Below are 16620 nucleotides of genomic sequence, written 5' to 3'. Positions count from 1 at the left end.
AATCAATCACATGCACCAGGAATAGGTTGGTGAACTCCGACGGACCTTGGCACAGCAGCGACACCTGGTGGAATCAGGCGCACGACCTTAGTGAGTCAGCGGAAGACCCAAATCCTCGTCGGAGAACGCGCCGCTGGATCGCGACAGGACCGGGAAAGTAAATGAGCCCCAATGATTTTTTGGTCAATTTTGGTCACAATCTTACTCAGATTATTGATTGACAGAGTGATCTTTTCCTGTTTCGAGGGGCCATCTCTTTCGAGGGATATGGAGATCCATAGGGGGACATTGGTAAAGGAGAGGCAGGAGGATAGGGAGGTGTTAAAAAGATTTTTGATCCAGCACAGAGGGGTGGGCTCTTGTTGTTCCAAAAATTCAGCAATAAAGCGTATCCACACACCAACATAGAGCTTCAGGTAAATACTCTATGTAAAACTCTTTCTCGTGACTCCCTCAACATGGAGTGGTGAAACCTTTTTGTCTCAGGAGAATATCTTTTCTAAATCTTTGCAGGGAACTCACATCATTCCATCACTGACATCTGTCCTAAGAGATAAGAAGTACTTCAAGAAACCGGATGAGTTTTACCCTCAACATTTTTTGGACTCTGATGGAAATTTTGTCAAAAATGAGGCCTTCATACCATTTTCTGCCGGTGAGTCGCATTGATATTGTGGACTTCCACCACTTAGAGGGGCTTACTTACCATATGATATATGCTTTTATTTCTTCTTTTCAAAGGAAGGAGAAGTTGTGCTGGAGAGAACTTGGCCAAAATGGAGCTCTTCCTCTTCTTTACAAAGCTACTGCAGAACTTCACATTTCAAGCTCCTCCAGGAGCGAAACTGGATCTCACCGCTGCTGTCGGTTTCACCTCATGTCCACAGAAACATCAGATCTGTGCAATTCCTCGCAATTAATGGACACCATTCTTTATGTTAAATACCTCATGATGGACATGAATATAGGGCACCTTAATTTACTGGGCCCTCAAAACAGTAGCATGACGTTCCGTCCTGTTTTGTAATGAAGACAATGTCATTTCTTGGGAATATAAGACAATGGGGCACATTTACTAAGAACAGTACAGTCTGTACTATGTGCAGTTTGCTTGTGTATAGTGAAGGGGGTGCCAGATTCAGGATTTTTGGTGCACATTCTTCATGACTCTGGCGCACAGACTGAGCACCGGAAGGCCCCCTAATTCTTTATTTATATAGCACACACAGATTACGCAGCGCTGCACAAAGCATGACAAATTGGGGTAGAGAACAAATGTGGCGAAGACACCTCTTATATACCTGTGCAAGCAGTTTGCACTAGAAAGAACGTGCAAAGTCTGACAGAAAACTGGCGCACGGCCCTTCGTAAATGTGCCCCAATAAGTTAATAGAATGGGGTACATTTACTTACCCGGTCCGAGGAGTTCACAGAAAGTGCATTGTTAGATGATAATGCACTGTGCCGCGATTCACTAAGATCGTGCGTCTGATATCCTGCATGTGTCGCTTCCCCGCTCAGCTCCGATGGAGCTCATCTTCTTCTTCCTGGTGTATGTAAGTGCATTGTCTCGCGACACAATTTGATGTCACGCCCCCTAATTTGTTGCATGAAAGTCGGCGCTGCTGCGCCAAAATCTGATCGCATGCAACACAATCCCAGCGCAGACACCCGTTAAATACTTGTCACTGCCGCGCAAAACCCGAAAACGTCTGAAAGCCCGACGAAAGTGCGATCCATGACCCTTAGTAAATAAGCCCCAATGGGGCAGATTTACTTACCCGGTCAATTCGCGATCCCCCGGCGCGTTGTCCAACGAGGATTCGGGTCAGCCAGGATTCACAAAGGTCGTGCGCCCGATATCCAGCAGGTGTCGCTGCTGCGCTGAGGTCCTCTGGAGTTCACCTGCTTCGTCCCGGTGCATGTAAGTGCTGATCCACGTTTTTTTCGAATCCGTTGGGTTGTCCGACAGCCCGCCCCCAAATTTCTGTTGCGTGAAAGCCGGCCGATGTGCCAAAATCCGATCACATGCGCCAAAATCCCGGGGCAATTCAGGGCAAATCGGAAATCGTCAGGAAACCCGACCAAAGTGCGTGATTCAAAGCCTTAGTAAATGAGCCCCAATGTATCCATTGGTCACCGAAACACATTACATTGGCAGCCTATAAATTAATCAGCTCAGTGTATGGATTATTAAAATAATTTTCTAGTGACTGAGGGTGGAATCATATATAAAAAGGGATTTTGCTGTTTCAGGGATGTTGATAGGAGATTTCAGTTGTTGGCACATTCAGACAGGCTGGAAAATGTGGGGACCCTACTTTTTGTTACACCCTTCGTGGCCCTCAGGGGAATTTCTGGGAATCCTGAAAGGGTCTCTCTTGTTCTCTTTCACATCAAACCAACATTAAATCACAAAATTCCTGCCATTCAATTATTTTTATTATGGTAATTGAAAATGTTTTCTACTTTTGTATCACAATTATCCATTTTTAGTGTTTTTTTTTTTTTATATTAAAACTAAATAAAAATGTCCAAAAACAAATCTGTGCCTCTTTAACATTACCAGAATAAAGTTCATCTTCTTATTTAACTATAATATGTATAAATGTAGTAATATGTATGTTGCTTAGTGATAAGATGACCTGAACTTGAAAAGTCTGTTTGTTTCCAGATGCCAAACCCGGACACAAAACCCCACAAGTGCCACCGGTGACCGGTGCTGGTATCACCTCTTGAAATGCTGCTAATGGCATTGAAATCAATGTAGCACATGCAAGCTGGTCCTAACATGTTTGGGTGGATTAATGTTCCCGATGTCCCCATCGGGTAGCAACAAACATCCTCAAATTGCAGGTGCTCCTGCTACATTAAATGCTGCTGTAGGCTACATTTGGTACCAGCACTTATCATAGACACCCAAGCTGGCAAAGTTCGGCACACTTGGTCCGCTCAATACATGGAAATCATCAAGTCAGCTATGATTGCTTTCATAATAGAAAAATTACCTGTTCCAATTGTGCATCTCCACTATATACAGGCGGTCCCCTTCTTAAAGACACCCGACTTACAGACGACCCCTGGTTAAAGATAGACCTCTCTGCCCACTGTGACCTCTGATGACCTCTCTGGATGTTACTATAGTCCCCGGCTGCAATGATCAGCTGTAAGGTGTCTGTATTGATAATCCTTGGTCCCATTACAGCTAAAATTTTGAAAATCTGACTGGGATAAAAAATAAATTTTGTCTGGAGCTACAATTATAAAATATACAGTTTCGATTTACATACAAATTCAACTTAAGAACAAACCGATGGACCCTATCTTGTATGTAACCCGGGGACTGTCTGTACTTTAAATATTTAAGGGTTTCCTCAAACATAACCTAGCCCTCCATTCTCCATATCGTTATTGTTATTTGCATATTTCCCAGAATTCCATAGGGGGACATTGTTGGCTATAAGTCGCTACATGCCTTCAAGGCAGCCTTTATTAGCAAAGTCTCTATAAGGAGAACTCTTACTTCCAGACCCTAGTCAAAAGTCTCTCACAGAGCCAACTGGTTCGCTGCACTGCTCTGATGAGAAGCAAAGACAGTGTTGAAACAGTATTGTCTACAGTTAAGAGTCTGTTCCTTCTGAAATAGATATACTGGTTTGGTTTTAATCCCACATCATGTCAATAGGTTTCCTGAAAGTTATACTTGATGGCAAGGGGGCTGCCTTACAAGGTAGCTAAGAGACAATGGGGGTCATTTACTAGGGCCCGATTCGCGTTTTCCCGACGTTTTACCCGAATATTTCCGATTTACGCCGATTTTCCCTGTATTACCCCGGGTTTTTGGCGCACACGATCGGATTGTGGCGCATCGGCGCCGGCATGCACGCGACGGAAATCGGGGGCATGGCCGAAAGAAAACCCGACGGATTCGGAAAAAACGCTGCATTTAAAAAAAAAAGTGTTGCACGCACTTACCTTCACCAAGTATAGGATCATGAACTCCGGCGGGCTTCGGCGGACTTCAGCGCAGCAGCGACACCTGGTGGACGTCGGAGGAACTGCCTAAGTGAATCGCCGGAAGACCCGAATCCACCGCAGAGAAAGCGCCGCTGGATCGCGAATGGAACGGGTAAGTAAATCTGCCCCAATGTTTTCTTTATCCCATCCTGGAAAACGTATTTTCATATTTTCCTTAAAATATAAAGACTTGTATATTATACAGCTTCGGATGTTGCCTCCTGACATGTTCAGCAGTTTGCTAGAAGATATCCAAAAAACTGCTTAAATAAAAGTTAATAAAGAGGTATTCAGGGTTTTGAAAATGTATTATTTATCCATAGATGATCAATTCCGCTGAATAATACTCTGCAATAGATGTTCATGCATCTCAATCTATTTAAAAATTAAAAATAATTACCCCAGATGAAACGTGCCCCCAATCCTCAGGTTTTCTGACATTTTGTCATCCATATCAATTTGGATAAAAGTGATCAAAAGGTTGAAGAGGCTTCAAAATAGTATCGATGAAAACATCAGTTGGCCCTGGAATAACTGAACCTTACACAGCGTAAGGGGAACTACTATAGTTTTTATTCCTCTGCTCCCGAAATTTCTTCCTAGAACCTTGTACGGAATATTACATGGTGCCTCTGGAAAATAGTTTGTCCCATAGGTAACATGTCTCATGCATCTTAGAAAAAAAGGAAATTAACAAAGTTTGGGATTTTGAATGGTGTTGATTTAAGGGCACCTACCACCATGATTCTACCTATAAAGGTAGATCGGGTGGTAGGTGGATGTAAAGGACGTGAGGATAGACCTTTTTAGAGCTAATCCTCACGTCACCCGCTAACTTTTGGGAAACTTTATTGGACTAATATGTAAATTCTGTTATTCGGCTACTGGGGCGTTCGCAGAACTCCGGCTTGTCGGACGAGGGCGCGCAGCTACGAGGAGCTGCACGCGGCACACAACAGGGTAGAAGGAGTAACGTGGCTACTGGGGCATGGAGTAGCCACACTGTGTAGCCTCGTGCACGGCTACTCCACGCCCCAGTAGCCGAATAACAGAATTTACATATTAGTCCAATAAAGTTTCCCAAAAGTTAGCGGGGACGTGAGGATTAGCTCTAAAAAGGGCTATCCTCATGTCCCTTACATCCACCTACCACCCCTTCTACCTTTATAGGTAGAATCGTGGTGGTAGGTGCCCTTTAAAGGTCATCAGCATAAAACATGACACCCTCGGCAAGCCAGAAGGATACTACTACTTGCATGACTTCCACCCAGCAGAGAAGAATGTTCCTAATGCCCCTTGGCATCTTTGGATGTGTCTGAGGAGTCATAACATTTCATTGACCCATCGAGCATCTTCCCCATGGCACCAGTCTACATTAAACATCAATATGGGCAAGAAGATTGATCCAAGAATAGGGAATTACAACTATTATGTGGGCATGACTCTGTATTGTCTGAGCATTCTGGGATATGTAAGATTCTAGAATTACTGTCCCAGCACTATTTGTGGAAATCCTTGGGCAGAGATGTCACCAATTGCTAATAGAAGGACCCATTATGGGGGTCAGTCGGATCCAGTAATTTTCCTTCTACTATACACCTGGACATTTTCTGGGCAGAGACAGGGGGTGTAGTCCAAAGGCCATCAGTGTGTGGATGGTGGATGACATAATTGTAGGAGATACTTGTGTTTATTAGTTGACCAAACAACTTGATCGTCCTCTCTACTATCTGTAACATCCAGAGCCTGTTCACCTTGTGTGTCATCACTTACCAACAACATCTGGGTCAAGATGGCCCACATGCTAGACATACATCTCATAGAAATGACCATCCCACTTCTCTCAGCCCAACCTTATATATATGTATATATATAATTAGCAGAATAGGGGTCTGCAAGTCTTCTGTCCTACTCTGGAAGGACTTTAAGAGTTTATATAACACACTTATGCACAGCACAGGATTGACCTCTAAGGGACATCTTTGATTTCTATAGGACTTACTAAACTCAGAAGTTCCACTAGTTGCAGCAGGTGATGAGACTCCCACAGATCACGAGAGGGAGGGGTCCGATCGGGTCCCCGGTACCTCAGTCGGACCCCTTGTCGCTCCCAGAGATTAATGGAGCAGACAGCCACGCATGATCATTCTGGTCGATACATCACAATGGAGGTGATGGAAATTGCCGAGATATGACTGTAAATGAGTACAGGCGGTCCCCTACTTAAGAACACTCGACTTACATACGACCCCTAGTTACAAACGGACCTCTGGATATTGGTAATTTATTGTACTTTAGTCCTAGGCTACAATGATCAGCTGTAACAGTTATCACAGGTGTCTGTAATGAAGCTTTAGTGTTAATCCTGGTTCTTATGACAACCCAACATTTTTAATATCCAATTGTCACAGAGACCAAAAAAGTTATGGCTGGGGTTACAATGATAAAATATACAGTTCCGACTTACATACAAATTCAACTTAAGAACAAACCTACAGACCCTATCTTGTATGTAACCCGGGGACTGCCTGTATGTATATATGTACAGTATATTCGTGTACATGAGTATGTATGTATATTTGTATGAGTATCTGTGTACATGGCTGTGTATTTATATATGTTTGAGTATGTGTGTATATATGTGTGTATATGAGTATGTATGTATGTATACATGAAGATGGGTGTGCACATGAGTATGTATGTATTTATGTATGTGTATCTGTGTACATGAGTATGTATAAATATACATGGGTTAGCATGTATATATGTTTGAGTATTTGTATATATAGATATATATATATATATACATGCACGTAATTATATATGAATGGGAGGATAAGACAGATAAGATAAGACAGAAGCAAAGCACACACGATGTTCTGTGACACCCGGAAGTCATTGGGTGAGTCTATGGATTATTCCTGTTTGCTGCATCAGATAATAGTATCATTTTTTCTCTGAATGCAGGGGGGGGGGGGTGGCATGTGCCCATTACACAGAATTTGGTGCATAAACTGTGGGGCCCATCCTGAGGGTAGAGGTGAGCAGAGTTTTTTGGTGACAGTTTAATCCGGTTTATTGTAGGTGACCTGAGGTGAGGCTGGCAGAGGGTTTGCCCTTCTTTCAGTGTTTGCTCTGCTATATAAGTCTCTGTGATGATGTAGAACCGCATAGAGGGACTGGAGAGACAAGTGTAACCTACCTCCTAGAGTAACCTAGAGGCCTCCACCTGCAGGTAAGTGACTGACTACTCCCTCTAAAAAGCTGATTTTTTCGTCAACGTTCAATCAATCAATCAGTTTTCAGTCAGAGGTTGCTCAGTTTTTCCTTTGGTTGGAACATGCAATTATTTACTGTGATTTTAAGGAGTTTTCTGGCTTAAAGGTACTGATCATCTATACATAGAATGGGTCATTAGTGGAAGTCCCCCATTAGGCTCCACCATCGTGAGAAGTGCTCTGTATGCATTGGAGGCAGATTTACTTACCCGGTCCATTCGCGATCCAGGGGCGCGTTCTCTGGGGTGGATTCGGGTCCGGCCGGGATTCATTAAGGCAGTTCCTCCAACGTCCACCAGGTGGCGCTGCTGCGCTGAAGAGCATCGGAACGCACTCAAATACACCGGCCTATACTGGATGAAGGTAAGTGCAAGCTCCGCAACACTTTCGGTTTTTTAAATGCGGCGGTTTTTCCGAATCCGTCGAGTTTTCATTCGGCCACGCCCCTTGATTTCCCTCGCGTGCATGCCAGCACCGATGCACCAAAATCCGATCACGTGCCCCAAAACCCGGGGCAATACAGGGAAAAACGGCGCAAATCGTAAATATTCGGGAAACACATTGGGAAAACGCGAATCGGGCCTTTAGTAAATGACCCCCATTGACTCAACTCCATTTCCAGTCGCTGCAGTGAACATCTCCTTGGTGGTGGAGTTGGATGTTTGACAAAAGGTGTCACCCCTCAAAAATGAAATCTTTTCATTAACAAGATTTTAAAAAAGACCTAAGGCTTTTGGGAAAATGTGATCCAAAATAGACAAAACCAAAAACTTCCCTCACTGCGGTTTCTGTGGCTACTACATGTCCTGGTCTCCACTGCCCCATGTATGAGCCGACTGCCCATAATGAAAAGCTCACAGCAGGTCCTTGTTCTGCCCAGGTGCCTTTTACTATTGTCCTCTGTTCATGAGTAGCGCTCACATGCCAACGATTGTCAGGCCGCAAACAACAGACCACGGCACACTTATTTGCATTCCGAAAACCTGAACATATTTGTTTGAGGGTAGCCTAAGGACAGGTACACAATTTCTTGAACCTGGAAAACTTCTTTAAAGGACATCTACCACCAGGATGAAGTATTGTAAACCAAGCAACCTGACATACTGGTGTGTACCCTCTCTGGCAGGATCTGACCTTCTTTTAGCTTCTTATGGCCTTCTTTTTGCAAAAAAAGGCAAATGAGGTCTGAGGGGTCCATAGGTGTTAATGGAGCCCATCTTTCATCCTGGTGGTAGATGGCATAAAGAGACGTGTACAGGCCATTATTTCCAAGAGAAAATATCTTAGTGATTATCTATGAAAGTTTCCATTGACAGGATGGTTCTTCTGTGACTGAGTAACAGGGGGGTAACATTCACTGTTGGTATGAATTCAATGTCCTACTGACAGATATTAATTCCTCCCCACAGGTTCTTCTGCAGACATGTTGCCCCTCGATCCCGTCACCGTTCTTCTGACTATTATAATCTGTATTTTCTTGGCCAATGTTTTATCCAATCAGAAGGAGCATCCGAATTATCCTCCTGGTCCAAGGCCATTACCAATCATCGGAAATATTCTCAACTTGGATGTTAAAAAGCCCTACTTATCATATCAAGAGGTAAGATCACAAGTTCTATGAGATTTATTGCCTTTTCCTGATCAATAGATACATTTGAAGGGTATCTACAATGGGTGGTCTCTCCGTGGACACTTATCCCTTAACTACAGATGGTTCAAACACTTGGACCCCAAACGGAGACAGTGGGGGTCATTTACTAAGGGCCCGATTCGCGTTTTCCCAACGTCTTACCCTAATATTTCCGATTTGCGCCGATTTTCCCTGATTTGCCCCGGGATTTTGGGGCACGCGATCGGATTGTGGCGCATCGGCGCTGGCATGCACGCGACAGAAATGGGGGGCGTGGCCAAACGAAAACCCGACGGATTCGGAAAACCCACCGTATTTTAAAAAAAAAAAATCGGTTGCACGCGCCATACTTACATGCACCAGGAAGAGATCAGTGAACTCCGACGCAACTCGGCGGACCTCGGCGCAGCAGCGACACCTGGTGGACATGGGGCGCAGGACCTTCATGAATCGCCGGAAGACCCGAACGCTCGTCGGAGCAGCCGCCGCTGGAACGCGAATGGACCGGGTAAGTAAATGTGCCCCAGTGCCTCCTCGTCTTTTATTTTCCAGATTTCTAGGGATATCAGGGATTGTATCCCTTGTGATCTGATAATTATCCCCTATTTTTTAAGGTCAAATCTTTTTCACTTGAGTAATTAGCGCTCCTCACTTCTCTGCATCCATCTCGATAATACAGACATGTTTAGGACCTGCTCAATGTTTTGGGGCACGTTCATCTGGCCCGATCCCAGTGTGGGGACACATGTGTGCTCACTACACCTAGCACATGATCCATCTTTGGGAGTAGTTTGTGTGGCCAAATCAACAAGTCTGGATATTGTCAATGTTAGTCAACTGTAAATTTCTCGTACCAAAGTTTTTACTTGCATATTTTTCGTTCAGAGGGATAGTTCACAATACACTGTCTTAAGTTTCTACAATCTGCATACTTACCAACAAACGGTTCAGACTTGCCAGGAATTGCCTACCAGCTACGACAAACAAACATGCATTATATATGTACTGATGTATTCTATAGACCACATTTATCATAGATTGTAGTCTAAAAGCAGGTGTACAAGCTGTCATTTCTTTGTGATTTCTCAGCCCTTTAAGCCCATTGGACGCAGAGAGTGTTGGCAGCAAGTGCATTGGACAACCTTGGCCCATTGCTGCCTAGCGCCAGCCTATGATTATTGTGCCCCTAAATTTATTATTCATTTTGAGGGTGAACTTTCCTTTTCTTCAGATCCAAAGCTTGAGGGAGATTTGGGCTTGACGAAGAGGGGAGTTCTCCTTCAAAAACACGAAATCGTCTGTTCCTGGAATAAATAAATTGATGGACTTTTCTACACGTTGGTGCCTACCTGACCAATTTTTCGCTTCCACCTTGATCTACAAATACTGGACAATGCGATCCGGGATCTAGGACTCAGTGCTGCCTCCATAACATTAAGCCTAAATAATGTAACCCCGCCACCCACACTTTTGGGTTTTGGGACATTTGTGGGCTATTATTATATCAATTTACAACTCTATGGGAGCACAATTTTCTGTTTTTTATATTTTGTATCAGTATCATCCTAAAATGACTTGTGTTTTGTAGCTTGCTAAGACTTATGGCCCCGTGTTCAGTATAAGGATAGGAGCGCAGAAGATGGTGGTCCTGTGCGGCTATGATGTAGTGAAAGAAGCTCTCGTCAACCACGCGGAGGAGTTCTCCGACAGACCAAACGTGCCTTCTTTCCTTGATGTAACCAGAGGATATGGTAAGACTCCTCACTGATGAGAAGCAAAGACTTCACAACTATTTCCTGGTGGTGGGAAGATTTTCAGAAGACTTCCCTTTCAGTATTGCTGGAAGCACAGCTTTCATATTTCACCTAGGCAAAAATTATTTCTATATCGGGGACGTATTCAAGGCAACCAAAATCGACCCAATGACCAGTGTGGTGGAATCATCCAGAAAATCAATGTTGAAGTAAAAGGTAATGTGATTCTATAAGGTCAGAGAACTCAACGGTGAAGTTAAGGTCTCCCAAAGCAGGTTGTCCTCTCTGCTGTTATTGGCATCATGTACCCGGAGATTTAGTCAGTGATGTCCCTGGTATCAGGGCCCTCAATTACAGTGAAAAAAGGAGCATTCTTAGGTGAGGAGATCTTCACTTCCGTGCTAAACTCTGCAACTACTCGTTTTGACAACCAATTTGCTTCTCACTTCAAAATTAATTTTCCAGTTGATGCCACCACCTATGAACTTGAAGGTTTTAACCTTTATGACAGCACCAGTGTGGTTTTATAAAGTAACTGAAATTGTGCAAAATGACTTCACTATGTCTGTTCTCCAGGTGTCGTCTTCTCTAATGGACACAACTGGAAAGCCATGAGACGCTTCACTCTTTCCAAATTACGTGATTTCGGTATGGGGAAGAGAACCCTAGAAGATAAGATTGTTGAGGAATCTAAAAGCTTAGTGCAAGCATTTACATCCTATAAAGGTAAGTAATTAGCCTCAAAGCAATTCCGGAATAAAAAATGGCTACTGAGGCTTACTTTAAAAAGTGGGGCTGGGTGGGCAATACAAATACAAATAGAATTTGTTGGCTGCCATTATTGTCTGGTGTAATTAACATTAGAAATCCCAACCAAGTCTAAAAATGTAAAACTAAATACTGCCCCCCTATGTGCAAGAATGTGACTACCATAATACTGCCCCCTATGTACAAGAATATAACTACTATAATACTGCCCCCTATGTACAGGAATAAAACGACTATAATACTGCCCCCTACGTACAAGAATATAACTACTATAATACTGCCCCCTATGTACAAGAATATAATTACTATAATACTGCCCCCTATGTACAAGAATATAACTACTATAATACTGCCCCTATGTACAGGAATATAACTACTATAATACTGCCCCCTATGTACAAGAATATAACTACTATAATACTGCCCACTATGTACAGGAATATAACTACTATAATACTGCCCCCTATGTACAAGAATATAACTACTATAATACTGCCCCTATGTACAGGAATATAACTACTATAATACTGCCCCTATGTACAGGAATATAACTACTATAATACTGCCCCTATGTACAAGAATATAACTACTATAATACTACCCCCTATGTACAAGAATATAACTACTATAATACTGCCCCCTATGTACAAGAATATAACTACTATAATACTGCCCCTATGTACAGGAATATAACTACTATAATACTGCTCCCTATGTACAGGAATATAACTACTATAATACTGCCCCCTATGTACAAGAATATAACTACTATAATACTGCCCCCTATGTACAGGAATATAACTACTATAATACTGCCCCCTATGTACAAGAATATAACTACTATAATACTGCCCCCTATGTACAAGAATATAACTACTATAATACTGCCCCTATGTACAGGAATATAACTACTATAATACTGCCCGCTATGTACAAGAATATAACTACTATAATACTGCCCCTATGTACAGGAATATAAGTACTATAATACTGCCTCTATGTACAGGAATATAACTACTATAATACTGCCCCCTATGTACAAGAATATAACTACTATAATACTGCCCCCTATGTACAGGAATATAACTACAATAATACTGCCCCTATGTACAGGAATATAACTACTATAATACTGCCCCCTATGTACAAGAATATAACTACTATAATACTGCCCCCTATGTACAAGAATATAACTACTATAATACTGCCCCTATGTACAGGAATATAACTACTATAATACTGCCCCTATGTACAGGAATATAACTACTATAATACTGACCCTATGTACAGGAATATAACTACTATAATACTGCCCCGTATGTACAAGAATATAACTACTATAATACTGCCCCCTATGTAGAAGAATATAACTACTATAATACTGCCCCTATGTACAGGAAAATAACTACTATAATACTGCCCCTAAGTACAGGAATATAAATACTATAATACTGCCCCCTATGTACAAGAATATAACTACTATAATACTGCCCACTATGTACAGGAATATAACTACTATAATACTGCCCCCTATGTACAAGAATATAACTACTATAATACTGCCCCTATGTACAGGAATATAACTACTATAATACTGCCTCTATGTACAGGAATATAACTACTATAATACTGCCTCCTATGTACAAGAATATAACTACTATAATACTGCCCCCTATGTACAGGAATATAACTACTATAATACTGCCCCTATGTACAGGAATATAACTACTATAATACTGCCCACTATGTACAAGAATATAACTACTATAATACTGCCCCCTATGTACAAGAATATAACTACTATAATACTGCCCCTATGTACAGGAAAATAACTACTATAATACTGCCCCTATGTACAGGAATATAAATATTATAATACTGCCCCCTATGTACAAGAATATAACTACTATAATACTGCCCACTATGTACAGGAATATAACTACTATAATACTGCCCCCTATGTACAAGAATATAACTACTATAATACTGCCCCTATGTACAGGAATATAACTACTATAATAATGCCTCTATGTACAGGAATATAACTACTATAATACTTCCCCCTATGTACAAGAATATAACTACTATAATACTTCCCCCTATGTACAGGAATATAACTACAATAATACTGCCCCTATGTACAGGAATATAACTACTATAATACTGCCCCCTATGTACAAGAATATAACTACTATAATACTGCCCCTATGTACAGGAATATAACTACTATAATACTGCCCCTATGTACAGGAATATAACTACTATAATACTGCCCCCTATGTACAAGAATATAACTACTATAATACTGCCCACTATGTACAGAAATATAACTACTATAATACTGCCCCCTATGTACAAGAATATAACTACTATAATACTGCCCCTATGTACAGGAATATAACTACTATAATACTGCCCCTATGTACAGGAATATAACTACTATAATACTGCCCCTATGTACAAGAATAAAACTACTATAATACTACCCCCTAGGTACAAGAATATAACTACTATAATACTGCCCCCTATGTACAAGAATATAACTACAATAATACTGCCCCTATGTACAGGAATATAACTACTATAATACTGCCCGCTATGTACAAGAATATAACTACTATAATACTGCCCCTATGTACAGGAATATAAGTACTATAATACTGCCTCTATGTACAGGAATATAACTACTATAATACTGCCCCCTATGTACAAGAATATAACTACTATAATACTGCCCCCTATGTACAGGAATATAACTACAATAATACTGCCCCTATGTACAGGAATATAACTACTATAATACTGCCCCCTATGTACAAGAATATAACTACTATAATACTGCCCCCTATGTACAAGAATATAACTACTATAATACTGCCCCTATGTACAGGAATATAACTACTATAATACTGCCCCTATGTACAGGAATATAACTACTATAATACTGACCCTATGTACAGGAATATAACTACTATAATACTGCCCCGTATGTACAAGAATATAACTACTATAATACTGCCCCCTATGTAGAAGAATATAACTACTATAATACTGCCCCTATGTACAGGAAAATAACTACTATAATACTGCCCCTAAGTACAGGAATATAAATACTATAATACTGCCCCCTATGTACAAGAATATAACTACTATAATACTGCCCACTATGTACAGGAATATAACTACTATAATACTGCCCCTATGTACAAGAATATAACTACTATAATACTGCCCCTATGTACAGGAATATAACTACTATAATACTGCCTCTATGTACAGGAATATAACTACTATAATACTGCCCCCTATGTACAAGAATATAACTACTATAATACTGCCCCTATGTACAGGAATATAACTACTATAATACTGCCTCTATGTACAGGAATATAACTACTATAATACTGCCCCCTATGTACAGGAATATAACTACAATAATACTGCCCCTATGTACAGGAATATAACTACTATAATACTGCCCACTATGTACAAGAATATAACTACTATAATACTGCCCCCTATGTACAAGAATATAACTACTATAATACTGCCCCTATGTACAGGAAAATAACTACTATAATACTGCCCCTATGTACAGGAATATAAATATTATAATACTGCCCCCTATGTACAAGAATATAACTACTATAATACTGCCCACTATGTACAGGAATATAACTACTATAATACTGCCCCCTATGTACAAGAATATAACTACTATAATACTGCCCCTATGTACAGGAATATAACTACTATAATAATGCCTCTATGTACAGGAATATAACTACTATAATACTGCCCCCTATGTACAAGAATATAACTACTATAATACTTCCCCCTATGTACAGGAATATAACTACAATAATACTGCCCCTATGTACAGGAATATAACTACTATAATACTGCCCCCTATGTACAAGAATATAACTACTATAATACTGCCCTCTATGTACAAGAATATAACTACTATAATACTGCCCCTATGTACAATAATATACTTACTATAATACTGTCCCCTGTGTACAGGAATATAACTACTATAATACTGCCCCCTATGTACAAAAATATAACTACTATAATACTGCCCCCTATGTACAAGCATATAACTACTATAATACTGCCCCCTATGTACAAGAATATAACTACTATAATACTGCCCCCTATGTACAGGAATATAACTACTATAATACTGCCCCCTATTTACAAGAATATAACTACTAAAATACTGCCCCCTATGTACAAGAATATAACTGCTATAATACTGCCCCCTATGTACAAGAATATAACTACTATAATACTGCCCCCTATGTACAGGAATATAACTACTATAATACTGCCCCTATGTACAGGAATATAACTACTATAATACTGCCCCCTATGTACAAGAATATAACTACTATAATACTGCCCCCTTTGTACAAGAATATAACTACTATAATACTGCCCCCTATGTACAAGAATATAACTACTATAATACTGCCCCTATGTACAAGAATATAACTACTATAATACTGTTCCCTATGTACAAGAATATAACTACTATAATACTGCTCCTATGTACAGGAATATAACTACTATAATACTGCCCCCTATGTACAAGAATATAACTACTATAATACTGCCCCCTATGTACAGGAATATAACTACTATAATACTGCCCCCTATGTACAAGAATATAACTACTATAATACTCCCCCCTATGTACAAGAATATAACTACTATAATACTGCCCCCTATGTACAAGAATATAACTACTATAATACTGTTCCCTATGTACAGGAATATAACTACTATAATACTGCCCCCTATGTACAAGAATACAACTACTATAATACTGCCCCCTATGTACAAGAATATAACTACTATAATACTGCCCTCTATGTACAAGAATATAACTACTATAATACTGCCCCTATGTACAAGAATTATACCTACTATTATACTGCCCCCTGTGTTCAGGAATGTAACTACTATAATACTGCCCCCTATGTACAAGAATATAACTACTATAATACTGCCCCTATGTACAGGAATATAACTACTATAATACTGCCCCTATGTACAAGAATATAACTACTATAATACTGCCCCCTATGTACAAGAATATAACTACTATATTACTGCCCCCTATTTACAAGAATATAACTACTATAATACTGCCCCCTATGTACAG

At 40.5% G+C, this 16620-nt stretch overlaps 1 protein-coding gene across 2 annotated transcripts in view; it reads left to right on the top strand.

The window, feature by feature from the left end:
• LOC140122677 (cytochrome P450 2C5-like) overlaps window positions 1–16620 on the top strand; it is a 50967-nt gene that overhangs the window by 19128 nt on the left and 15219 nt on the right. The window contains exons 6-7 of one of the 2 annotated variants that reach the window (XM_072143785.1): window positions 10514–10676; window positions 11256–11405. In XM_072143785.1, the coding sequence (XP_071999886.1) occupies window positions 10514–10676; window positions 11256–11405 (313 nt within the window). Of the gene's footprint in view, window positions 1–513; window positions 656–741; window positions 935–10513; window positions 10677–11255; window positions 11406–16620 lie in introns of those variants that run through there. The other variant, XM_072143786.1, reaches the window with a different exon arrangement.

Source organism: Engystomops pustulosus, chromosome 3, assembly GCF_040894005.1.
Source record: "Engystomops pustulosus chromosome 3, aEngPut4.maternal, whole genome shotgun sequence".
In the NCBI taxonomy this organism is placed as follows: domain Eukaryota; kingdom Metazoa; phylum Chordata; class Amphibia; order Anura; family Leptodactylidae; genus Engystomops; species Engystomops pustulosus.
This window is presented reverse-complemented; position numbering and strand designations above follow the sequence as displayed.